Source organism: Paroedura picta, chromosome 1 (genome assembly GCF_049243985.1).
Source record: "Paroedura picta isolate Pp20150507F chromosome 1, Ppicta_v3.0, whole genome shotgun sequence".
NCBI classification, from domain to species: domain Eukaryota; kingdom Metazoa; phylum Chordata; class Lepidosauria; order Squamata; family Gekkonidae; genus Paroedura; species Paroedura picta.
In genome coordinates this window covers 46,215,298-46,242,674 of record NC_135369.1, presented here as the reverse complement: position 1 = coordinate 46,242,674, position 27,377 = coordinate 46,215,298, and the positions used below count along the sequence as shown (strand labels likewise).

The 27,377-nt window shown below is 43.1% G+C and overlaps 1 protein-coding gene across 5 annotated transcripts in view; it reads left to right on the top strand.

Moving 5' to 3' along the window:
• The window catches only part of SOCS5 (suppressor of cytokine signaling 5), a 79,148-nt gene that overhangs the window by 8,268 nt on the left and 43,503 nt on the right, over positions 1 to 27,377 (top strand). For 2 of the 5 annotated variants that reach the window (XR_013230961.1, XR_013230962.1), the window contains exons 2-3: positions 9,917 to 10,079; positions 13,024 to 15,151. Coding sequence is in view for 3 of the 5 variants with exons in the window: in XM_077337028.1 (XP_077193143.1) it covers positions 13,036 to 14,619 (1,584 nt within the window). In the remaining 2 variants the exon portion in view is untranslated. Of the gene's footprint in view, positions 1 to 9,916; positions 10,080 to 13,023; positions 18,652 to 27,377 lie in introns of those variants that run through there. The other 3 variants (XM_077337028.1, XM_077337036.1, XM_077337050.1) reach the window with 2 other exon arrangements.

The window sequence follows — 27,377 nt, the reverse complement described above, 5'->3', positions numbered from 1 at the left end:
GAACAAATGCTCAATATCATTATGTGCCTTTTCACTCAAAAACGTTGTGCTTTATACATTTGATCTACTGTGCTCACTTTCTGCTTAAATAAACAAATAGGTGTTTTTTAAAGGTACAGTTTATTTGAAAGCATTACAAAGCAGAGCATAAACTCTTGGGAGCATCAACTAGTTTTTTAACTGTTACAGTAAGCTGGCTTTGCCGCTGCTCACTAATAAATGTTATAGTACACAAAGATCTGGAAATAATTCTCCTCTCTACAGTTTAAATACTGTTATCTCAATAATAGGAATTACTTCCCTGATTCCTGGTAGATATTCCTGTTACCAGTCAAACCAAAGGTTTGTTGGCATAATAGTTTGCTTTGGGATCTTGCTTAAATAAATGGTAAGCATCTTACAAAATGAGGAAAGGAGCTTTTGAAAGGTTTTGATTGCTACCCTGGAAACCTTATTTGGGTGGAAAAGTGGCATAGAAATAAATAAATAGCAGACTTCTTTATTGTTTGACACCAAAGTTTGAGTCCAGTGGCACCTTGAACACTCTTATAGGAGCCACTGGACTCTGTTCTGCTTCAGACCATCCCTTAATGTTTGTGCCCAGCAGGATCACAGGGAACTTGCGACTGTCCTACTAATCATTGAAGCTTGTCTGGTGAGCACAGGAGAGAGGACCATTTTGGAGACAACCCCATGAATAAGAACAGCTTTTCCTGGGAGGTGCTGCTGACCCCATCACTTTCTGTCTTCAGAACTCAGTTGAAGACAAGTTTTATTTAGGACAGCATCTCACATGTTTTTACTCATTTGTGGGTTTGTGGGTTTTTTATATTTGTTGTTTTAGCTTTTATTTGCACTGTCAGCTGCCTTGAGTTCTTCAAGATGGAAAGTAGTATCAGGTGTGGTGTATGAGGCTTGCCATTCTGTAAGATTCATGTGCATATTTCACTTTCCACATCCAAGCCCACTACGTCAACCATTATGCTGCACTTTTCCACATCCTGAATTGCTTTGCTGAAATTTAAGGCCATTGCTTCTGACTCTTCCTTCAGTAGACTTGGTGAGCATGTTTTGCTCTGCGTACAGTAGTCTCCTAGAAAATAGTACTTATACCTTTTTTACTGTTTCATTTTTTTCCTAAGCTGGGGAAAAGGTTAGCGGTTCTAATATCTTAAACTTACTAAGCCAGGTTCATTTGACTGCCCCTTTCCAGTTGCTGTAAGGTGTGTTGCCTGCACATGCTTTGACAGTGTTTTTTGGAGGGTGGGGGAATTTAAACCCCCAATGTATTTTAACTTTTTAGATTCTCTTGCAAACTTGGGGGGAGGGATCACACAGGTTGGGAGAAACGCCTGTTTGGGTGTGTTCCCTGTCTACGGATTTGCAGGTAGGGGGTACACTTGGGAATTAGATATATAGACAAACAGGTTTCGAATTTGGATGAGTACAGTTACAGACTCTATTGTAATCTTTAACAATTTGGTTAGCATCAGCAATTTTTTCAGCATGGTTAACTTCTAGGTCAATTCCTCACAACTTAAATGTAGCTGAATTGTAACACTTTGTAAATGCTACATTTTTGACATTGTGCACGATGTCGTACACAAACCGCAACACTCCAGCAACATTCGCTTTTTTATAGCACTTCAGGGAGAATTGTAAAAAGTGCATTCCCCTGCAACAACCTGCAACACATCAGCAAAAGACATGTGCGTTCTCAAAATAGCATTAGGAAGAAGGTCCCTCCTCTGCTCCCACCCCCAAGCTTCCGGGAGACAGGAATGCCTCCCCCCCCTACAACTCGTATAAAGCAACGAACAAACGAGCACGCTTTTCCTTCAACAGAAGGTTTTAAACTTTAAATTTTAAACTTTCAAAGTGAGCATCATAACACCACAGGGCCCCTTGCTCACCATGTGCCCAAATGTTGCCCTGCCTGCACTAACATGCATTATATGTTATTATTTTATTTTCTTGGAGACGCATGTCAACCAGCAGGCTGTTTTAATTAGTGTGGATGGAAGAACTGTGAAAGCTTCCACAGCTGGCTTTTTTCCATCTCCAATGAATACCTCCCCCCTGGTTTAGCCTTGAGTAAAAAGCCATTGGGGGGGGGGTATTACAACGAAATACAGTTCTGTGTGAATTTAACACATATTTGTTGCCACATCTGTTTTCGGATTTTTTAAAAATAAAATTTAAATGGAAAGGGGCGTTTTGGAGCCATGAGGGCAATCTGTTTGATTGGCTCTTCAGTTTGACGGGCAGAGGCAGGCAGAAGCACCACAAATTTAGAGTGCCTTGTTTCCTGGAAGACCAGAAACATGCGTGTTACCAAAAAAGTGCTATGGGTACATGAGTATTGTGCTACAATTTGCACTGTGCAAAATGTCAAAATTCCACTACAAATGAAGAGTAGTAGTAGTAGCAGCAGCAGCAGCAGCAGGAGCAGCACTTATATGCCGCTTTTCTCTACCCGAAGGAGGCTCAAAGCGGCTTACAGTCACCTTCCCTTCCCTCTCCCCACAACAGACACCCTGTGAGGTGGGTGAGGCTGAGAGAGCCCTGATATCACTGCCTGGTCAGAACAGTTTTATCAGGGCCGTGGCGTGCCAAGGTCACCCAGCTGGTTGCATGTGGGGGAGTGCGGAATCAAACTCGGCATGCCAGATTAGTCCACACTCCTAACCACTACACCAAACTGTAGCAGTTCGGGCTGCCACGGACATCCAGCAACATTGGCAGATGTGCGAAATGGACCCTAGTTTGTTTCCACACTTATTTTAGTTATGATCCATTCTGGTGCTTAGACTACATCTTTTAAAAAGGGGCTTTCTTCTGTCAAGGCCAAACATGAGTATTTGATGATAATCCAAAAGTGTGAGATCTTGCCAAGAGGGTTGCCGTTTTAAAGAAAGAGTGGACTATTGAAAAAGTTTTCACTTTGAGAAATTTGAACAAATGAATGATTTTAAAAATAGGATTTAAATCACTTTAGACTTGTGTGATAGTTGTTAAGCTATAAACCATTCTTGTAAACATCCGGTTTGCATGTCATTAAGATGTGTAAGAATTGCCTCCAAGCAACCAAGCAAAGCAGCTTTACAAAAGTTCTTGGCTTTTAATGACTGGGACAGGTGTTGGCTAGTAACTTACGAAGTGCAAATTGTGTGTGTACTGGAATATTTGCAAGAAAGTATGATTCTTGCCTGTCCAAAAAAGTTATTAGACCACAAGAAATGTTTTTCTTGTTCATTCATGTACGTACCAATATTATTAATTTATTTATGGCACAATGACAGCATGAAAGAACTATGTTCATATTTACAAAAGCTTTTCTGCCAGGTGACCAGTCTCAATGTGTATTGTAAGCTTTATTTACTTATGCTCCACCTTTATCCACAATGGGAACCCAAAGAGGCTTACGTTATTCCCATTTTGTCCTCACAACAGCTTTGTGAAGTAGATTAAGATGAGAGCTTGTCCATGGTCACTCAGCAAGTGGGGATTTAAACCTGAGTGTCCTGGTCCAAGACTCCAACCATTACACCTCATTAGCTTAAATGAGTGTTCTCATACAGCCCTTTGGTGGCTTTAAAACCAATATGTGAAGCTGGCTGGATTATAATTTTCTTGACAAGCAATCCCAAATTAGAAAAAAAATAGCCTAAATTTATTATTGGCTACCACTGCAGCCCTGATGGGAATACACGCTGTGCCCTGAGCAAACCTTTCACAGTGCTTTTTGTGTACTGCTTCAAAAAAACACAAAAACCCTGTCAGTTTAGTATTCTATTTAAAAATGTTTGTCTTTGAGAGATGTTTCATATCCACATGAAGATGCTGCTCCAGGTGAGAACTTAAATTCTGGGAATACCAAATTTTGGTAGAGGAATTTGAGAGATGAGCCACTGCATAAGAATTTCTTGACAGGATAGAGCAGGGTAGTCAAATGAACTGCAATTCCCATGAGCCCCTGCCAGCAAACGCTGGCAGGGGCTCATAGGAATCGTAGTCTGTGGACATCTGGAGGGCTGCAGTTTGACTACCCTTAGGATAGAGTTTAGTTACCTTACTGAGAAGAAGCTGCTGGCAAGCCAGAGATGTGCTTCAGTTCTTTGCTGCTCTTATCTCCCCAATGACAGTTCCAGTTGTGCTTCTGCCTGCAGCACAAGCTTCTAGGTGAGCTATAAAAAGTGGACATTGTTGGTGGCATAATTCCAAAAAATCCCCAAAGCACAGTACCAGTATCCACCTGGAGCCCGAAGATCAGTAGCTACCAAATATTGTACCTCATTTATTTATTTATTTATTTATTTATTTATTTATTTATTTATTTATTTATTAATGCAGCGGGCACTAGTGGGCTGGTGAGGGCAGGGGCGGCTCAGGCTGGGGCTGGGTGTCCCGCAGCGGGGTGTACCTGCTGAAGGAGGCGACAGCGGTGGCCGCGGCAGTGGGCGCGGCAGAGCAAAGCGCCACGTTCCTGGGGCCGGGCAGGCCGTGTGGGCACAGCGGTGCGGTGGCGGAAGCGTGGGCAGTGGTTCGGGGGCCGGGCGGGGGGGTGTCGTCGTTGCAGCGGGCGTCGTTGGCACGGCGGGCGGCCGTGGCAGCGGCGGGGGGCAGGGCGGGCCGAGTTGTGCCGGAGGAGGCGGCAGGGCCGCGGCAGCTGCCCCTTCGTGGGCGTGAAGAGAGGGAGCAACCGGCCGGGCGGGCCGCAACGGAGGAAATGGCGGCGGGCGGCCACTTGCAGGCAAGATTGAAGGGGGCGGATCGGGAGGCGCAAAGAGCCTCCCAATTAGGCAGTCTGGCGGCAAGGGAACAATTGTGAGCCATGCTGCGCGTGGCTCACAATTGGTCCCTTGCTGCCGGACTGACAATCAGAGGGCCCAATTGGCAGGCGATTTGCGCCTGCCAATTGGGCCCTCCAATTGTCAGTCTGGGGGAAGGGGCCTATCGGCACCCTTCCTCATCACTGACAGGGCCCACCCTCGGGGCCCTTAATAAATTATTTAATCCGCTATTCAAGGTGCATAGCAGCACAGTAAATCTAATGAATATCCTTTCAAAATATAAGGTGTTATACAGACAGTACAGTCTGTAAGTGGAGAATATAATTGCCAAAAGTCATTGAAGGTCATTTTCTCTGGGAAATTCTTAATTTCCCTTCTGCAGATTTGTGGTGTGCAGTTAAGCGTGAGTGCCACCCTGGAGGCAGTATGTATGCTCTGCAGTTAGCAGACTAAGGCCATATAAATATAGCCACAGCAGTGGGTATCTCTGCCTGTGGAAAATCTGTTTCTTAAGCAAGCCGTAGCCCCGTTTCAATGGATCTTCCCCCGTTTTAGGAGTCTGTGTACTGATAGCCACTAGGTGTTACTTGTCATAGGCATTCAATGGATTGCCCTTGGTAATCACATCCAAGATGCCTACTGTTGCAGTGTGGGCTGTGCTGCTTGCCAGCTTGTAAAAACCTTTCTCAGGTGCTATTTGAAGTACCGTGGAACAGTGTAAAAACAGTTTAATCAAAGACTGTAGTGGGGTGGCAGCTGTGAATCATGTAATCTACACATCCAACAACACTTGACAATACCACTTCCAACTCTCTGGAAAGCTGCCATCTGTACATAGGTCTAACATGTTACAAAAGATGGCTTTTATGAGAGAAGCAAAGTTCCCCAGGATAACTTACTCATAGGCATGATAAACGTTCAATTTTATTATTGTTCATAGAAACCTATTTATTACTAGCTGGAAGCCATCTGTGCCATAACCTGCAGCTAGTAGTAAATCTATGTTTATGTATAACTAAAGGCAAAGCCTGTTGCACCCAGGGAAACGGGTGCTAGGATGCATACCTGCACTGTGGCCTCCCTGGGGGTTGGCTGCACACAAAAGCTCCTGTCCACCTCCAAATCTCTAGCAACATTCCTGACCTAGGAGTCACCAACCTCCAAGTACAGCTATTGGCCAGAAGGTCCAAATTTAAAGGAAAAGAATCCTATAACAGTCAATGAGCAAGTCAAAAGCAGCTGCTTCTTCCTGTACTTTTTAAGTATATCTTTAAGCTACATCTCTTTAAGGCATTGGCAATTTGTATAGCTTAGTGAAGAGCATCTGCTTCTAATGTGGTGAGCTGAATTTGATTCCCTGCTCCTCCACTTGCTGGGTGACCTTGGGCGAGTCACAGCCCTGTTAGAAAGTTCTCACAGAGCAGTTTCTCTCAGAGCTTTCAGCCTCACCTACCTCACAGGGTGTCTGTTGCAGAGAGAGGAAGGGAAGGCTGTTATAAAAGCCACTCTGAGACTCCTTTGGGCAGTGAAAAGCAGGGTATAAAAAACAACTCTTCCACTGGGAAGGCACTACTGAGAAACAGTGTCTCCCCCCTCTACATGGCCTCATGGTGTTTCTGTGCCTCATCTTTCATGCCATTGGTTTCAACTTTCCTTTTTGTGATAGTCTTGGAAAGGCAACAAGACCAAGGTGCTATCCATATAGAAAGTCTATGATTGTCTGTGATGCCCCAAAGCATTCCTCCCTTCTCAGATTGCAAATGGCAAATCTCATCTGACTTACTCATGAGTAAACATTCCCAAGGCAGAGGCTTTTCCTGGCTGCCCAGAGGGCCAGCAGGGAGCTGTTTCTAGGCCTCCCAAGCCCCCCCCTCCAAAAGGTATACAGAGGCTGCACCAGGAGGTAGCTCCCCCCCCCCCCCCGTCAGTTGAAAGAGGTCAGGAGGCTAGGGTAACTTACCACTAGTAGGACATGCTGTGATGCCAGCCTTTCTTCCACTCACAAACTTCTGAATCTGGCAGGAAGTTGGAGGCAGAGAGCTAATCCTGTATTAGCCTTTCCAGGCAAAAAGCTTCCTCCTCATTGGGGTTAAACTACCCGGACAGGCCATTCCTATTTAAGGGCCATGACTCATAAGTAAACATTCCCATGGTAGGGGCCATGACTTACTCATGAGTAAACATTCCCATAGGCTTTTCCTGGTGGCCCTGGGTCCCAAAGGGCCGGTAGGGGGGCATTTCTGGGTCTCCTGAAGCCCCCTCCAAAGGCACACAGAGGCTGCCCCACACGCATCTTCTGAATTTAATACTGGTAGCGGGGCATGCTTTGTGGCTGCCTCCTTTTCCACCCAGCAAACTTCTGAAACCGGCAGGAAGTTGATTACAGAAAACTGAGTCTTTGTTAACCCTTCCTGGCTCTGGGCTCCCTCCTGAGTGGGGCTAAATTACCAGGGCATGCCATTCCTGGCTGAGGGCCATCTCCTATTGGGGGAAAATCAGGTAGGGAGCCAATCAGGTAGGGGTTAAGTTGTCTGCTTGCAATTTGAACTGATAGCCCCTCTTTGGTAGAGTTGTCTGCATATAATTTGAGCTGATAGGCCCTCATTGGCAGACTGTAATTTGAACTGATTGGCCCTCATTGGCATTGTGGTCTTTCTCCATTGGCAGCAAACCCCAAGGAGGGACAATCAGATAGGGAGTGGGTAGTCAACTTGAACATTATATTTAGTAATGAAGTAGACATCTGTACACAGTCCATTAAGAGACATGGATCTCTGTGTGTGCTAATGTTTTTTTGTATTTGGGATACATTTTGTGTAGGAAATATATACATTTGAAGTAACTCTCAGGCTACATGCACTCATTGAAGTATAAGGGAAGCTATGATGCAAAAGAGAGATTGCTTTAAGTGCAAGCCAATAGTGAGTGAAATCACTTTATTTGATTTTGTCAGGTTGCTTTAATGGAAACTCTGTATAAAAGAGGCAGTATATTTGATTACTATGGACAGCAAAAAGTTTTTTTTTTCATCTTCTCTGTTTGAGTTTATCAGGAGAAATCTGGCCATTTTGATAGGGGAAGTGAGAATGATTTCCATGCAACTATATCTTGAAGAAGTGTACATATTTGGCTCTGAAGCAAGTGTGTTTAAATAAGGTATATGCACTTGGCTCCTGTTGACGTTTTCTTAAGAGCAACAGTGATGACCAGTGGGTTGGACACACAGTACCTGCATCTGAAGAGGAATTTCCAGTTTGAAGTCTTGCTGATATGGGAGTAAATATTAGTGGATCCAGGTTTTGTTTTGTTTTTGGTAATGTGTATCTTTACCACACATAGGTAATAATCCTTCCTATAGCCATTTTATAAAGCCTATGGAACGTGGCAAAACACCATCATTCCCCTTTAGAGTTGTGCTGCATCAAGTTGTATCAGAGCTTTAATGCCTGTTGTGTAACACTGCATGGCACTTTTTGGAATCTAAACATACAGCAGCAGAACTGATTGCCCTAATCAAGATGACAGTCATTAGCCTTCTTCTGTCAGTGGTGCGCAGCTTCTTGGCCTGTGAACCTTAAAACTATTTTTTTTCTAATAATAAGTAATGGAAGACACACATCATTTATGTGACAGCATTTATCCCCACAGCATTTATTGATTATCTCATTAATGAGTAGCCTCGGTCTTTACGCTGTGCTTAAAACTGAAAAAGGATCTGTCTCTTACAGTTAGACTTCACTAGGACATTCCTGTCATATTTTAAGGGGTGGGCAGTTGTCTGATTTCAAACAGTTGAACAGGTTCATCGTGCCATAGCTGTAGAGGCTGCACTCCAGAGCAGAAGACTGGGGGGTGGAGGGGGTATGTGTGTGGAAGAGAGAGGGTATGTTCAATTCTTTCCCTTCCTGATGTTTGTCAATCCAAGAACTGTTCCCTACCCAAGTAGTTTTTTCTCTTCTTGAGGTCCCTGCATGGGGGAAAGAACCTTGAGTGGAATGGTGTCATTAGTTGTCTTTAGTACATATAGATGTACTGTGCAATACAAAATTAGTGGATGAGCTACAGGCAGCCCAGGAGCCGGTACAAAGTCTGTTTCATGCAATGTTCTTGAAATATGCAAACATCTTGCCTAATAGTAAGACAACATCCCTACCTTTAATGCAATTTGCAGGTGAGTGCACCAGAAGATGTTTGTCCTCAGAACGCACTGCTGACACTAAGAGGTCATCAGGAGGGCTGCCATGCTTTGCTTGCAGCTAAATAACTGACTGCCCACCTGTTTTTATTTTAACTGTGGTAGATTACACAGTAGGAAACTCAAATATAGCAGTACAAAAAACCGTTATTACAGTGACTCACCACCAATAGCTTTCTGCTCCCGAGCCAAGAACAGAGTTTCATGTAGATCATACACTTCCAAGGAGTTTTGTAAAGAAGCTTGTGGAGGTACATATTTCTGGAAGCCTATTCGTAAAACATTGTTTGTAGCCATCCTGATCCCAAATCCAAAACCATACCACAGTCCACAGAATACCTTTATCAGGATCAGTTACATGTGTCTGAGGTTAAAGAATGTAAATGGAGATGGAGAAGAAAAAGATATTGCAGGCCATTATTTTAAAGCCTTTTCTCACACCATTTCTATACCCAATGCAAAAGCTAGTGTACGCATTGGTGCCTTTGAGATAGGTTGCACTATAGCCCTTCTCGGCTGGTGAGGAGAAAAAATGGTAATCCTCTACTACTGGAATTACAGTGGCCATCTTCCTTTAGTCTGATTGGGGGATGGTGGAGTGTGATGTCACATCCAGTGGGAGTGTCTGGGTGCTGGCACTTCTGGTGACATGTGACTTCCAGGGGCGTGGCAGGGAGGTGTGGCCTGCTGACATCACTTCCAGGGGTTCTCAAAGCCTGAATTACATTTCAGGGAGTTCTCAATGGTAAAAAGGTTGAGAAAGGTTCCATAGATGCTGGCCTTTAGACCAATTTGGAAATAGCGCAGCACTCTGTTCTCCTTGACCATCCAACAGGATTGGCAGAGTTATTTTATATTTTGGAAAGCTTCTTCTCTTTACCATTCAACCTTAACTGAATGTTTACACAGAATCCCTGTTCACTTTTAGAAACCATATTTCATGGGAAGTGGAGTCAGAATTGTACCTGCCGTCTCTACACAAGTTGGACGTGTGACAAGTATATGCAAACCTGATAATGAGCAGTCTTCTTTACCACTATCCTGCTGTTGCCAGTTGAAGAACACAAGTTATGACCCTAGCCTCTGTCCATGTATGTACCAGTTATGCAACATTCCTCTTAACACTTCTGATGCTTTGTGTGTTGCCCATCAAGTGCGTAGAGCTTCAGGGAGAAACTGCTTTAAGGGGCTGTGCTTTTTGTATTTGTATCACCTGTTTTAGCTGTCTCTTGCAAAAGTGCTTTATGCTTCACTTTTGGTGTGGTCTTAAAAAAAAAAAAAGATGCACACCCTTCCCTCTCACTCAAGTCTAGTTTGACCCTGAAAGATAAGGGTTGTGCACTTTCATAAGTATTGATGAACAGTATTGACTCACAGCTGCAGAGATTAAAAATCTGGGAACTTAAAAAAAAATTACGACAGCTTGATTGGGGAGTGTTTTAATCTAGCTTTGCTAAACAGGAGGGCTTGTTTAGAATTAGAAGAAGAGTTGGTTTGTATATTCCGCTTTTTTCTACCAGGAGTCTCAGAGTGGTTTACAAACCCCTTCCCTTTTCTCTCCCTGCAACAGACACCCTGTGAGGTAGGTGAGGCTGAGAGAGCCCTGATATTACTACTCAGTCAGAACAGGTCACCCAGCTGGCTGCATGTGGAGGAGCAGGAAATCAAACAGGGAGCATGTCCAGAGGAGGGCTGTGAAGATGGTGAGGGTTTGGAGACCAAGTTACATGAGGAAAGGTTGAGGGAGCTTCATCTGTTTAGCCTGGAAAGAAGTCGACTTAAGAGGTGATAACCATCTTCAAATACTTGAAGGACAGTCATAGAGAAGATGGAGCGGAGTTGTTTTCTGTTACTCCAGAGGGGCAGACCAGGACCAATAGGTTGAAATTAATTCAAACGAATTTTCGGCTAAACATCTATAAGAAGTTCCTGACAGAATGGTTCCTCACTGGAACAGTCTTCCTTGGGAGGTGGTGAGTTCTCCTTCTCTGGAAGTATTTAAGCAGATGCTAGATAGTCATCTAAGAGAAATGCTGATTGTAAGAATTTAGGCAGATTGTGAGTGGGTGGGCAGGAAGGCATGTGCCAGTGTTTGTCTTTGGTGGCCCTTTCTTGCATACCCAGGGAATTGCTAATCGCCTCTGTGGGATGGTAGGTGAATTTCCTCCAGGCCAGGCTGGATTCTGGAGATTGTCGGTGAAGGGATCATTTGGGCATGAAATTGGGGTCACTGTGGGTGGGCAGGTAGTTGTGAATTCCTGCTTTGTGCAGGGGGTTGGACTAGTCCCTTCCAACTCTGATTCTAGGGCTCACCAGATTAGAGGCCACCGCTCTTAACCACAACACCAAGCTGGCTCTTGATTAAATGCACGTTTGAAAATGTATATTTTTCTAACTATAGTTGTTCAGGAGCTTGGATAGGCTTCAATTTTATGCTTTTATAGCCTCCCTTCAGTGTTGCCAATCCAGGCCCCTAGCAAGAAGAGAATAGGAGGAGCCGGGGGGGGGGGAGTGCAGCAGATCCAGCTCTTCCCTCCCATTCCTTTTCCATTGTGTGTGAATTCAGTAAGACCACCACAGACCAGGCAGATGAGCAGAATGTCACTCTGTCCTCCTGATTCCTCCCTGGGATAGTTTATATGTGTATATAAAATTTTTAAAACCCTCCCTAACTGAAGTAACCCCTCTGGTTCTCTGGAGTAGCCATGGTTGAGAATTAGTGTTTCAGATTAAATTATGTGAATGGGGGAACATATGCATTCATTTTATAGCCACCGAATAAACTCTCTGATGTCAAGAAGAAATGACAAGAAGCATAGCATGGTGGGAGAGAAAACTGCTGAGTCATCATGCCCTGCCTCATTGGAAGGGGCCATACAGGACATGTAGTCCAACCCCCTGCTCAGTGCAGGATCAGCCTTAAGCATCCGGGATAAGTATCTGTCCAGTCACTGCTTGAAGACTGCCAGTGAAGGGGAGCTCACCACCTCCTTAGGCAGCTGATTCCACTGCTGAACTACTCTGACTATGATGGCAGTAATTCCATTGTGAAACTACTCCTACCTGATGTAGGGATAAAGAACAAAATCTTTTTGATCACTATGTTTTAATGGGATTTTATTGGGGGATTTTTTATTGTAATTAGGGATTACTTTCTGTAACCCACCACAAGCCACATGTCAGGAGTGGCGGGAAATAATCAAGAAATAAAATAAATAAATAAATGTTATATAATTTTCATGACAATTCCATATATTCCTTACCTGGGAAACTAATATTAAAAAACAGGTGTATATTTAGCAGTTGTTTGCTAAGCGGTTGGGGGGGGGGGACAGGCAGCTAGTTCAAATGATCAGCCAGCTCCTCAGATCTCCAACTGTTTTGTGAGTCATCATTGTTCTGTTTTCAACAACAGAAAAAGGGGGGGGGTGCGGAATCCCAGTTTTTTGGAAATTTGATAATAAGGTGTACATGGGTAAGAAATCTTCTTGCCTAAAGCTATGAAAAGGATTTTTGTTTTTATTGTCTCCTTCCCGGAGACCTGAAGTTAACTTGAAAATCACTGTGAGCATCAGTTGCTGCTCTATATCTCTATATCTCACAAATATTCCAGTAGAAAATAAAACATTAATTGTCACTAAAACTTTTACTCCTACATATTTCCAAAGTCCATTAAATCTCTGCTGAACTTGTACTTGGAAGCCACCGTGTCTGCTTTCTTGCAGAAAGCATTGCAAAAATCAAAATACATCCATTGGAATCTTTTAAAGCTTGATTTGTCTGGAGGGTATCCCCAAAGGACAACCTGATTTCTATATGTGTGCATGCTCACTTTCCATTTTTTGAAATGTTAATATTTTTTATTACCGTATTGATAGTTGATCTTAGCTATGTATAATGGTTCTGATAGAGATAACAGTGATATGCATGATTATTCACCTATGCATAGTTTTTCCAGGCTCAAAATACGATATGATTGCATTTTCCTAGTTACCAGTCTTAAAATTTCTTCTTCTTCCTGTCTTTGAAATGTAGGAAGTCTAATCTATGGGGAAAGTGAGGAAGATGTGGAACAGCTTCAAATATAGATGCCAGAATCTCTTTAATCCTGAAAATGGAAACCGACACGAAAATGTTGACGTGGACTCCAGTACATCAGTTAAAGATAAAAGTGTGTTTGTACCTGATGCTACTGAGCAGCAACCTAGCAACCCTTTAAGAGATGTCTCCTTACAACTGAATCTAAATCCTTCAAGAAAAAATCAAAACTGTGCCGCTGAAATCCCACAGATTGTAGAAATAAGCCTTGAGAAAGAAAATGATTTGGGTGTTGCCACCGGCACTAGACTTGCACGGAGGGATTCTTATTCACGGCATGCACCATGGGGTGGGAAAAAGAAGCATTCCTGCTCTACAAAAACACAGAGCTCTTTGGAGAATGATAAAAGGTTTGGCCGCTCACGCTTGCAAAGGAGGGAGAGGAGATATGGTGTGAGCTCGGTTCACGATACAGACAGTGTCTCAAGCAGGACCATAGGGAGCCGTTCCTTACGCCAGAGACTGCAGGATACTGTTGGCTTATGTTTCCCCGTTAGAACTTACAGCAAACAATCCAAGCCTCTCTTTTCTAATAAAAGAAAGATCCATCTGTCTGAACTAATGCTAGAAAAATGCCCTTTCCCTGCTGGGTCAGATCTAGCTCAAAAATGGCATCTAATTAAGCAGCACACAGCCCCAGTGAGCCCACATTCAGCTCTTTTTGATGCATTTGATCCTTCTGTGGCTTCTACAGAGGATGAAGAAGACAGGCTTCGAGAAAGACGAAGGCTCAGTATTGAGGAAGGAGTTGATCCTCCTCCTAATGCTCAGATCCATACTTTTGAAGCTACAGCACAAGTCAACCCTTTATATAAATTGGGGCCAAAGCTGGCCCCTGGCATGTCTGAGGTAACTGGAGACTGTACTTCAGCATCACAGGGGAGTTGCGACCTAGAGGAAGACACCACAACCCTCTGCTTGCAGCCACGGAGACAAAAGCAACGGCAGATGTCTGGAGACAGCCATAGCCACATCAGCAGACAAGGAGCTTGGAAAGTCCATACTCAGATTGATTACATACACTGCCTGGTGCCAGACTTATTGCAAATTACTGGCAATCCATGTTACTGGGGCGTAATGGACCGCTATGAAGCTGAAGCACTTCTGGAAGGAAAACCCGAAGGCACTTTTTTGCTCAGGGACTCTGCTCAAGAAGACTACCTCTTCTCGGTGAGCTTCCGCCGCTACAACCGGTCTCTACATGCACGCATCGAACAGTGGAACCACAACTTCAGTTTTGATGCTCATGACCCTTGTGTGTTTCACTCCTCCACTGTGACTGGACTCCTAGAACACTATAAAGATCCCAGCTCTTGCATGTTTTTTGAACCCTTGCTAACGGTATCTCTAAACAGGACTTTCCCTTTTAGTTTGCAGTATATCTGCCGGGCAGTGATCTGCAGATACACTACATATGACGGGATTGATTGTCTCCCTTTGCCAGCAATGTTACAGGACTTCCTAAAGGAATATCACTATAAGCAAAAAGTTCGGGTCCGATGGTTGGAGCGGGAACCAATTAAGACGAAATGAATGGACTTCAGAGTCCCTTGTAAGCTCACTAGAATCTCAGCATTTTTTTTTTGCTTCATTTTTGAATGGGGGGTGCATTACAGTATAACTGCAGGAAGCACATCAGTGTTTAGTGCTTGTGGGGGGCAATGTTGTACTTTAAGCATAGATTATTTTAAACTGTCAGATGCTGCCTGTTTATTAATCAAGCCTAGTTGTGAATACCTCTTGAAACAGTATGCAGAACACAAAATAGTATGTTTTTATAGGTGAGAGCCAGTTTGGTGTAGGGGTTAGGAGTGTGGACTTCTAATCTGGAATGCCAGGTTTGATTCTGCACTGCCCCACATGCAACCAGCTGGGTGACCTTGGCATGCCACGGCACTGATAAAGCTGTTCTGACTGAGCAGTGATATCAGCGCTCTCACAGCCTCACCCACCCACAGGGTGTCTGTTGTGGGAAGAGGAATGGGAAGGTGACTGTAAGCCGCTTTGAGCCTCCTTCGGGTAGAGAAAAGCGGCATATAAGAACCAACTCTTCTTCTTCTTTATGGTAAGATTTTTCGATTATGATTTGTCCAGTTTCTAGATATATTCTTTTAAACACGGACCCTGCAGTTATTAAGTGAAGCAGCTATTGGGCCTTGACATGTTCCGTTCAATTTCAGGACGCAGAAGACTGTTGGAGCACTAGTATACCAGCAGACGTGTTCCAGTCTTGCTACGTTTTCTGCAGAAATTACCTTTCAGAAGTCAGTTCTTTCTGCGATGCCAGTTTCTAGATAAAAGCAGTCTTAAGATGGAAAAAAACAAGAGCAGCAAAGCAAACTTTGCCTTCTATCTTGCATTTAAATGGAATATATATATATATATATATATATATATATATATATATATATATATATATATATATATATATATATTGCTCACTAACAAGCACTTGGAGATTGGATGAAACCAAAGTTTTGCTATCACCAGAATAATATTTATTAATCACTCAATGGCACAAAGTGCAATAATTTATTCAATGAAATATGCAAAAATCTTGCCTATGAATAAAATGGTTCTAAAAGTAAAAGCACTTTTGAAGAGCTTGAGATGGAATAGAGGGAATGGCTCTGCTAAAATAGTGTAATTCCTGCAATTTATATATGTATTTGCACTAAAAATAACTTCCTAAAAATCTGCTTAATTAATCATGGCCATCTTATTAGTCTGTCAAGACCATTTTAATCAGTTAATTTAGCCAGGTAATTGCCGGAACAATGCATCCCTGGGTTTAAATAACATTTTTAGCAAATTTAGTTCTGTTGTTGAATATAGGTGTTAAACTGAATCTTGCTTAAGGTGACTAGATTGGAACTTTATATTAGCTAATTTTGAATGGTTTAAACAGAATTTTAATTGTCTACTAAAGACTATAACCGTCACCTGTCTTGGCCAGCTCCTTTATGGCTTTAAGCAGTTAGACAGTTAAAATTCTGTCCTACTTCTCTTCTTCCCCCTCCTTCCCCTTCTTCAGTGCATCATGCTTCATAGGTGCTGTTGTGTTTGTAAACTATGTAGCACTTTCTTTGTAATATGTAAGTTGTGTGCTCTTTGAGCAAAATGCTTTGAGATTTGCTCTGTTTTGCTTCTTTCTTTCTTTTTCTTTTTCCCCTTTTTTTTTTTTTTTGCTCTCGGACATAACACAACCTGTTTTGTCCTTAGCTGTGTTTGCACTAAAACACATTGGAATATGGAGTCCCTTGTTCTTGCTTATGTATCTTGTATCAATGAGTAGGGCTCCCTAGTTAGTTTGCTACAGTATGTTCTGATGTCTTCATGGCAGTGACTGTGAGGTAGGGAATCTCTGCAGCTACATATATGAGAAGTTTGACTTGTATGCCCACACTAACCAGTTTATCAATGTGCGTATCTCCCCCATTTCTGCTTGCTGTGCCTTGTTACAGCTTTTTTTTGTGCTAATAAAGTACAAAATTTTCAGTGTTATATTTGTATATTTGCTCTTTTCTATAACTTGTATCAGTTAAGCTTTTATCTTTCATTTAGTGTAGGCAATTGAGTAATTGCCTATCATGTCACAAAATCTTAGTACAAATGCAGCTTTTCAGAACCCCAAATATAGACATTTCTAAGCTGTCAGGGCCATTTCATGCAAACTCAATTTTGTCATAGGATGTACATTCAACAGAGCTAGAGTCTACCCTCTGGCAGATATACCTGTGAGGGATGCTTTCTGTCACAATTGAACATATGGCATCTTTAGATGTACAATGTGTTACATGTGCACCAAAAATGTAATTCCTGAAGTAGCCCTCCGTAACATTGCAAAACCATGGAATGTCGGCAGCTGAACAGAAGCAAATAATGGTATACTCTGTTTATTGTACTTGCTTAATTAATGGCCACTTCAGCCATGACAAGTTTCACAAATGGAAATTATTTCTATTTCAGAAATGGCATGGAAAACCATGTATAATTTTGTGTACACAGTAGACAGGACCTGTGTGTGATTCTTATCTTCTTATCCGTATAACTTGTTTCTGATAAAATATCTAGATTTACAATTTATGTAGTTCTAAAAACTGTCAAGACATATTCAGCTAAATCAGTTGTGTGTTCAATACTTTTGAAAAGGTGCATCTTTATTTTAATTTCTTTTGTTTATAAAAATGCACAATTTATTTTATGATGTTGAAAAGTTTTAACACAAATTTGTCATGTTTGAAACTATCCGAAGGTCAGATGGTTATCCTATATAAAATGAGCTGGCTGTTGCTCTATATGCCAGTGACAAAGGGAATTGCATGTACATTACATCTTGAGCAACAACAAAAATTTTTTGCACTAGTAAGTTTGTTGTGAAAGTGCATTAAATCAACCAAAGGTCAGTGATAGAAAAATGAGAATAAAGGTTTTTTTTTTTTAATTAACTTAAAAAATAACTTCAACCAACTTTTATAATAGATCACTAAACTGGGTTTATATTTTATTATGACCCATTTGCATTTGATGTTGCTGTTTATGATAATGTAAGAGTAAAATGAAAGTTATTGTCCATTCAGATACTAGTTTAATTTCTAATGTCTGAAATGCACCTAAATGTGAGTTCTGGTTCAGACACTCACTGAAGAGCAATAATCTTGCTGAGTTAGAAGAGCAACCATTTGTCCTCCTCCAGATGCATACGATTTGATGTGAGGCAGGCGTGCTGCCATCTGGCCTGGATGCATTTGTATATATTCTCACCATTTTCTCTCAAGGAAGAGAGGAAAGAAGGAAATATGTTGTTTATCAGACCATTTAAACTGGGAGACTCATGTTTTGCTGCCTTGCCTTATGTATATATGAGAAGGAGAGGGGCCAGTTTTTTTGCTCTTCTGCTTCACATTGGATTGGGATTGTTGCCTCCTATGTGTCTGACCCTCGCTGGAGAGGTTTACCAAAGAGTGTGTGAAGGACAGAACTGCTGCATCAAATGTATAATTTAAAATAAAATTATTAAACCAAAATACCTTACTTGAATATAATATGCAGTTTTAGAGATCACAAAAATGCATATAACCAGCAGCAGTTGCTCTTTAATGTTTAGATGCAACATAGATTCAATGTGCAGAATTTTTCAAATTCCTCTCCTTTACATCCACAAGAATGCTGTGCATCGGAAAGCTATGGAAGGAGTCAATGCAGACTCCCAGGAAAGCACTTTAAAAAGTTGTGGGGGGAGGGGTTGTTTTGAAAACTAGAGGGCTGGAAAAAATATTTCAAATTCATAGGAGCTGGCAAGAAACATTGCTGTTCAAATATCTATATTATTAGCTCAGCATTAATTGATGTATCAGATATGCTTTCAAATGTTTTCTAACGTTGAATTTCTGATATTTTGTTCTAAACGTACAGGTTCTTCTCACTACTGTTAAATGTAAGCACGTGATAACATGTTGGGTTTGTGTGTGGGTCTGTGTAATTGAATATGCCACCTTTTGGTTTATAACTTGCTCTAAAACTAGCTGCTTACATTAAAAAAAGTGTCACCAGCATGGAATTGTGCCCAAGTGTACCTTCCCTATTTCCTCATACTTCATTAGTTTGTGTTGGTATCAACATGATTTTCACTGTTGTGAATGTGTACTTAGTATGAATTCCCTCAAATTCTTTCAATCAGAGGTCTGGTCTTTACTGTAAAGTGCCATTTTAATGTAAGGTGGCTGATGATTCACCTCATGAAGAAGGGGACACAGAGATAGCAGAACGGAAGTGGCCGTTGTTGAACTGTGCCAAGATGCAGGCCCCTGAGAAAGGCATGACTGTGACTCTCTGGGTGAGTGCCCAACTGCCCCCTTTACTGGTTCCTGTCTTCTTAGAGAACGAGCGGACTGGGGCCACAGTGACTATACCGAATCATTGACTCGAGGTGTAGTTACTGTTTCATCAGCCCCACAATGGTGATGGGACTGCGGCTGGAGTTCCATAAGCTACCTAGCTTGTTTTTCAAGCAGGTCGATGGAAAGCCAGCTGGGGATGGGGGGAGTCACCCAAGAGTCAGAACAATTGGCTATGGGCATTGGGGGAGGCACTGGGAAACCATCAAAATGGCAGTCATCAACATAGCCAACTACCCAGTGATATTGGGGATGGATTGGCTCCAGAAGCATAACCTAGTTACTGACTGGCAAGAGTGGACAGTGACTGTTCTACCCTAGCTGTGCACCCTACTGGGTGAAGCAGGATGGAGCCCATCTGGTGGCAGTCAGTTGTGGTGCAGCTTCCCCAGGAAATCTCATGTGGGTGGGAGCCACCTTGGAAGAGAGCCCCCTCCTGATGAAGTATTGGGATCTGAGAGGGGTTTTCAAGGAAAGAGACTGTGACAAATTGCCTCCCCAATGGCAAATGGATTATGCCATATAATTGAAGCCAGGGGATGCATTACAAAGCAAAGCTGAACAACATGAATTGGGAGTGCTATAGAAGTTTTTGGATAAGTTTTTGGTTTCATCCAGGCTGCCTTCTCTACAATGGCCACACCAGTCCTCTTCATGAAGAAGAATTGGCATCCTGAGACTGTTCACCGACTACAGAATGATCAATGCTAATTCCTACACTAACACATCCCTCCCCCTGCAGCTTGCTGGGACAATTGGGGAAGGGGAGGATCTTTGAGGGAGGCATACTACCGGGTGAGAATTAAGGATGGGTAAGAAATGGCTTTCCCCAATGGGCAATATGAGTATTAGGTAAGGGGTTTTTCATGAATCTGATCAGTGCTGCATGATTTTTTGTACCACGGAGATAGTGGTTTTCCTTGATGACATACTTCTAAATTCAAACCCTGGCAGAGTATGACTGTTTGGTCCAGGTAGTATTAAAGTGCCTGCAAGATAACCACTTGGACATGAAGTTGTCAAAGTGTGCTGTCCACCAAGAGTCTCTGGATTATGTGCACAGAGGCTGGAAATGGACACAACCAAGGTCCCGGATGTGTTAGAATGGGACACCCCCCCCTACCAAGGTTTCATCCAGAATTTTGAACATATAGCCCATCCCATCATAGATTTCCGAAAGACTAAGGGGAGGTGGATGGATGCAAAGCAGCCAGGGAGCAAACTGCAGTGGTCTACTGAGAGCCAGGAAACTTCTGAGGAGTTAGCGGTTTTTGACCCTCCTGACTCATTGTGACCCCCCTCCCCCAAAGTTTATTGTCCAAGTAGATGCTAGTGATATCACGGAGGAGGGGGGATGTTCTCTTGCGAGGGGATAGGAAACTACATCCCTGGGTCTACCTGCTTTGTCTGATTAGAGACATTGACTCAATGTGGGGTCCCTTTCCTAGTATAGACAGATCATAACATTTGAAATGTCCTGAGGAAGCCGTGGAAACAACACCAAATAGATCTGGGCTGAAATTTTCTCACATTTCAGTCACATGCTTCCCCAAGTCCAATTTCCTAGCAGATGCCTTGTGCCGCCTCCTGCAACGCGGTAGCAAAAGAGGAGCAGTGATGAATACCCTAACCCAGTTGACCGAGTGCAATGGTGAGTTCTGTCAGGTGGGCAGCTGTACATTCCTGAGGAGGCCTGTAAATGGATTTTTGAGATACGTCATGACAGCAAGGTTAGCTTAGCTTGATGCAGATGGAAGAACAGCAGCCGAGCTACATGCATAAGGATGTGGGAAAGCATGTATAGAGCTATTTGTATCATGACCAAGAGGGATATGGGCAAGTCACAGGGTCACCTACAGTCACTGGAAACAACCAGGTGACCCTGGTCAGTAATCTTGATGGTTATCATCATGGATTTATGCCCCTAGCCGGGGAAAGACTCTGATCTGGGCTGTGCTGGACCTTTCTTCAAAACATGCACAATTCATGCCCCAAAGTTGGTGGAACTCTTCATCCAGCGTGTGTTCTACCCCCACTCCTTTCCAAACAGGTAATTTGTGACAGCATCCCCCAGTCTGTAGCTAAATTTTGAAAAGAATTTTTAAAGATGGAAGAAGCTGTAGCTATCATCCTGAGAGCAATGGCCAGATGGAGCAAATTAATCAGATTCTCAAACAGTACTTGCATGGGCATGTCTCCTTTTGAGGTGGTCCACAGGCATCCTCCTAATAAACTCCTGGTGCTGGAACCTCTGGGTGGGAGGTGGTAGATCTCTCTGGGAGTGGGCTGATTGCATCAGGAACTCCTGGGAGGACATTGTTTTAATCTTATAGAAGATGAAGGAAATGCACAACTGGGCTGATCACAGGCTTAGAATCATAGAATCATACAGGCCATCTAGTCCAACCCCCTGCTCAACGCAGGATCAGCCCTAAGCATCCTAAAGCATCCAAGAAAAGTATGTATCCAACCTTTGTTTGAAGACTGCCAGTGAGGGGGAGCTCACCACCTCCTTAGGCAGCCTATTCCACTGCTGAACTACTCTGACTGGGAAATTTCCCCCCCTGATATCTAGCCTATATTGTTGTACTTGTAGTTTAAATCTGTTACTGTGCGTCCTTTCCTCTGCAGCCAATGGAAACAGCATCCTGCCCTCCTTCAAGTGACAACCTTTCAAATACTTAAAGAGGGCTATCATGTCCCCTCTCAACCTCCTTTTCTCCAGGCTGAACATTCCCAAGTCCCTCAACCTATCTTCATAGGGCTTGGTCCCTTGGCCCCAGATCATCCTCGTCGCTCTCCTCTGTACCCTTTCAATTTTATCGACGTCCTTCTTGAAGTGAGGCCTCCAGAACTGCACACAGTACTCCAAGTGTGGTCTGACCAGTGCCGTATACAATAGGACTATGACATCTTGTGATTTTGATGTGATGCCCCTGTTGATACAGCCCAAAATGGCATTTGCCTTTTTTACCGCTGCATCACACTGCCTGCTCATGTTCAGTTTACAATCCACAAGTACCCCAAGGTCTTGTTCACACACGGTGTTACCTAGAAGCGTATCCCCCATCCAGTAGGCATGCTTTTCATTTTTCTGACCCAGATGCAGAACTTTACACTTATCTTTATTAAATTGCATCTTGTTCTCATTTGCCCATTTTTCCATTGTGTTCAGATCTCGTTGAACTCTGTCTCTATCTTCTGGACTGTTTGCCAGTCCTCTCAATTTGGTGTAATCTGCAAACTTAATGAGTTTGCAGATGACACCACCCCCTCCACCCCCTCATCTAGATCATTAATAAATATGTTAAAAAGTACCGGACCGACCCCTGAGGTACCCCGCTACTCACCTCCCTCCAGTCCGATGAAACACCATTGACAACAACTCTTTGAGTGCGGTTCTCTAACCAATTCCCTATCCACCTAACTATTCTTACTTGTAGTTGGTCCAGGAGACCAGGGCAGAGTCTGCACTTACTTTCTTTATTCCATTGTCTATCCTGTTGAATTCAGATCACTTTGAACTTGGGTCTTCTTCTCCCCCCCCCCTGTTGAAACAGGAAAGTCTTTTGCACGTGGTTAGGGAGGCTCAGAAGGGGGGGGGAGGCAAGCCTTTTTCTTTTCTTGAAGGGGTGGGGGAGAAGCCAAGCAGGGAGCCTCTTTCTTTTCTTGGAGGGGAGGGGGAGAGGATCGAAAAAGGCAGAGGAGGGAGGAAAAATCCAGGACCAACAGAAGTTGAGAGAAATTAGGAGCTTCTCCTTTAAGGCAAGCGTGTCACATGACCAGGTGTAGCCTATCAGAGGTTCTCTACCACGGAGCTTTCTTTCCCAAATGGATTTTCAGCACTCTGAGATATGGCACAATAAACGTAGGGTCACTCCGAATCAATCCTTCTTGCTGCAGAAGGAAAATTTAAATCGCCCAAAATCCAAACGGAAATCGCATTCTGTGTAGAGGGGAGGGACTGAATCGATCTGGGGTTGGATTAAAAGCTCTGTGCAGTTTACACCATGGTGTATATTTTCACTAAGCACCTCAAAATTAGGCAGCTGAACAAAACATTGGGTTACACGAATTTGGGACCATTTAAGGTGGTAGAAATCATAAATATGATGGCTGCCTGGGCTGAGTTGCCCCACATGCATAGGAAAATTCATCCTCTCTTTCATTGTAAAATGTATCCCCTGTGCAAGCACCAGGTCATGTCTGACCCTTGGGGTGACGCCCTCTAGTGTTTTCATGGCAGATTCAATATGGGGTGGTTTGCCAGTGCCTTCCCCAGTCATTACCATTTATCCCCCAGCAAGCTGGGTACTCACTTTAGCGACCTCTGAAGGATGGAAGGCTGAGTCAACCTTGAGCCGGCTGCTGGGATTGAACTCCCAGCCTCATGGGCAAAGCTTCAGACAGCATTTCTGCAGCCTTACCACTCTGTGCCACAAGAGGCTCATTCTCTTTCAATGTAGCTTTCTGAAATGTGCTCCTCCTGATGTGGCATCCCACCATTGATAAGCTAGTGTCTATTATGGTGAATGAGGATGTGCATTTTTAACTGTCTACATCAGGGGTAGTCAAACTGTGGCCCTCCAGATGTCCATGGACTACAATTCCCATGAGCCCCCACCAGCGAATGCTGGCAGGGGCTCATGGGAATTGTAGTCCATGGACATCTGGAGGGCCACAGTTTGACTACCCCTGGTCTACGTTATTGGACTCTTGGCACTACCAGGGTCATTTACTGTAGTGTCTTGGAGGAACCTATCGCCTTCAGAAAACAAGTGGATTGACTATTGGGATTTGAACTCTTGATCGTGTATGGAAATTCCATATCACATATCTGGATAAATCAGGTCCCATTCTGCCCAGACCATGTATGTTTGTGTAATCAAGCTTAGGGTGGCTGAATGTCCTTGTCTGCTTAACCAGTGTTCCAGGATCCTCTGGGGCATCCAGAAGACTTCCTCTTTCCAGTCATCCATCACTGTTTCTCGACTCCTCTATCATGCCGCAAATGTTATGGCTGCCCTTTCCTGCCTCTAGGTTTCAAGCTGTAAATCATACATACCTTTGATTATAAGAGGGTGCATCCTGTACAATCACAGGCTGTGGGAGCAAATGGTGCAGGGGTGGGCCCCTGGCTCTATATCTGTTTGGAACTTTTGTAAGTCTTTAGCAACAAAGCATCATGGAATGAGTTTCCAACCAGGGCTCTGAGTTTGCTTTGCTGGGAGAATTGCTACAGAACGTGACAGATTGCTGATGGTTTGGGGGGAGGGGATCTCAGAAGTTAGCTTTTAAGAAGGGGACCTGAACTCAGACTGGCTTAGCCATAACTGTACTGAATACAGATGGAGAAATCTTTCTGATTTGTTGTTGTTCTCAGCCATTTAGTCATGTCCAACTCTTGGCGATCCCATGGCACAGCTGTTGCCACAATCTCCCAACCTGCACCACCTCCCTCAGTGGTGCAATGTTCTGGCCAGTGTCCATTTTTATCATGTCTAACCACCATGTTTGCACCATGTGCAAACTTAAATGGACTCCGGGGAATGGTAGAGGACAGGAAGGCCTGGAGGATCATTGTCCATGGGGTCGCGATGGGTCGGACACGACTTCGCACATAACAACAACAATAACAAACCACCATGTTCTTTGCCAGCCTGGTTTCCTTTTTCCACTGATAAATCCTAGCATAACTTCTTTCTCTATTGAGTTGGATTGCATGATATGGCCAAAGTAAGTTAGCCGGAATTTCATGATTTTGCCTACTGGTGATATATCAGACTATATGCGCTGTAGTATTTTCTTGTTTGTGACATTTGCCATCCACAGAACCCGCAGAAGCCTTCTCTCACACCAGAGTTCAAATGAATTGATATTTCTCTTGTCTGATTCTTCCATCATCCAACTTTCACATCCATAAGTGGCTACTGGAAATATGATAGATATAAGTGATCTACATTTGGTAGTCAGGCTTATGTCCTTGCTTTTCCATATTCTGTTCAAGCTCATCATTGCTGAGTAACCCAGAGCAACTCCATACATTTTATTTCCATACTGCAATCACCACTCCAATCAATTTGTGATCAAAGAAAAATGAATTCTTGAACGCATTCAATCTCTTCACCAACAATTGTTATTGTGTCATATCTGGTTTTTTGCAATTGTCATTATTTTTAGCGTTTAAGAAAAGGCCAAATTTCTTACTTTCTTCATTGACCTTTGTAGTTGTTTTAGACCTTCCTTAGTTTCTGACAGGAGGGCAGTGTCATCAGTATACCAAAGATTATTTATATTCCTTCCTCCAGCGTTTGATTCTTTGAGTTCTATCTCCCTCATAATGATCTCAGCATACAAGTTAAACAGGAAGGGGGAACGAATACAAACTTAGCACGCTCCTTTCTCTATTTTGAACCAGTCAGTGTCATCAAATGGTGTCCGTACAATGGCACTCTGTTGCAAATTTTATAAGACCTTGGTTGCTGCAATGTGTAGAGAACTCTCCAAAAATGAAAAATAAACTATTTACGGGCAAGCAATTTGAAATAAATTTTGATTTGCTATATAGAAATATTCTTTGAATATGCTTTTGGTTCTCTTTGCTGTTCTGAAGCAAAACACACCTCACCTTGCTCACCAAGGTTGCAAGCTGGCATTACTATTATCTTACTAGAATTTTTGCTGTTGTATTTTGTCTGCATTTCATTTTGGGAAAGTTCAAAATTAGCTAAATTCTTCTCAAACTTTGGCCAGGAGGTTATTTTTCTAACTAGTTCTCTGTATGTAGGAAGCACTGTGACCTGTCTAAGATGAATTTGGAGACGCCACAAAATAAATCGACAATTTTACTATACAAATTATATATTTAAAACAAATTTGAGGCAACTTTGACCTGTCTCAATCTATATTCATTTTGAGACATGTGCATAGGTTGCTTCTTGCTGCAGATGTTGAGCCATGAATGTTAAGATCCACTTAGATAAATTCATTTCTGTAGCAATCTAATAGAAGGATTTTCCTCCGTATATTGCCTTCATGTTGTAGGATCAGTTTTTTAAGTTCTCGCAACAGTAATATTAAGGTATGGAAACAAGCTGTATATCCTTGGAAGGATGGAAGGCTGAGTCAACCTTGAGCCGACTGCTGGGACTGAACTCCCAGCCTCATGGGCAGAGCTTCAGACTGCATGTCTGCTGCTTTACCACTCTGCGCCACAAGAGGCTCTCTTCAGCTTGCTTAGGGATGTTGAAAATATGACAGTTCTTGTGAAAGGCTGTCATTTATTATACATTTGTGGACAAGGAAGATAATGTTTCCAACTATAAAAGTAAAATTCCTGAAGGGCATGTACCCAATCCCTCCTGTCAACCAAGATTATGTAGAGTAAGTTATGTTGTGATGCCTTGGCAGTCTTAGAATGAAAACTTTATAGGCTCATATAAGTATACATTAAAGCCTCTTTTGTAATAAATGAAAAAGATCTGGGAGTCTTTTTCCTACATGGATGAGTCCAAATGGATGAGTCTGCCACCAGTCAGAGTGCAGACCTAGTGTCTTCTGTGACAGCACTAGTATTCTCACAGTTTGTTATTGGTTCCACCTACCAAGTATGAAACACCCTGGACTTTGGTGTGGGGAAGGATGTTGATCTACTGGCTATAAATAGAGTGCCAAGGTTAGATCACTTTGCCCTGAAGCCCTGGCTCTGTATACCACTCCCTGTCCTATACAGGCTGTGGGTGGATTCTCTCTCCCCCATTGTATATGGGCATAATATTTCAGAGTAAGGGATTCTCTTATACTCATCTCTAACTGTTGATGGATGGCCAACTAGATACACCCCCAGATCCATTGGCCAGATGCCTGGAGGCTGTGACCAGGTGGCTCTGGCAGAGTTATTGAGACTGAGCTGTTCAAACACAGGGGTCCTGTGGATGGGGGGAAAGGGACCAGAAAAGGAGGTTTGCCTCTCCTGTCTTGATGGAGTGCAATTAACAGCTTTTTTTACTGCCAAGAGCCTGGGGAGGGGGGGTGATTTTCCCCTGTTAATGGAGGTGCAGGTCACAAATATAGCCCGCAAGACATTTCACCATCTGAGCCAAGTGAAGCTACTAGCACCCTACTTGGCTCCAAGAGCCATAACAATCCATGCAATGGTCACCTCCAGACTGTATTTTTGTAACTCACTCTATACAGAACTACCATTGACTCAGAAATTATGGCTGGTGCAGAACACAGCTGAATGGGACCTCACAAGGACCACATGGAGGGCTCACATTTGACTTGCCCTCCAGCAACTACATATGGTGGAGTTTCGAATTGGGTTCAAGGTTCTGGTATTGATCTTCAAGGCCCTATGCAGTCTGGGGTTTCCATCTTTAGTATAGGCACCAC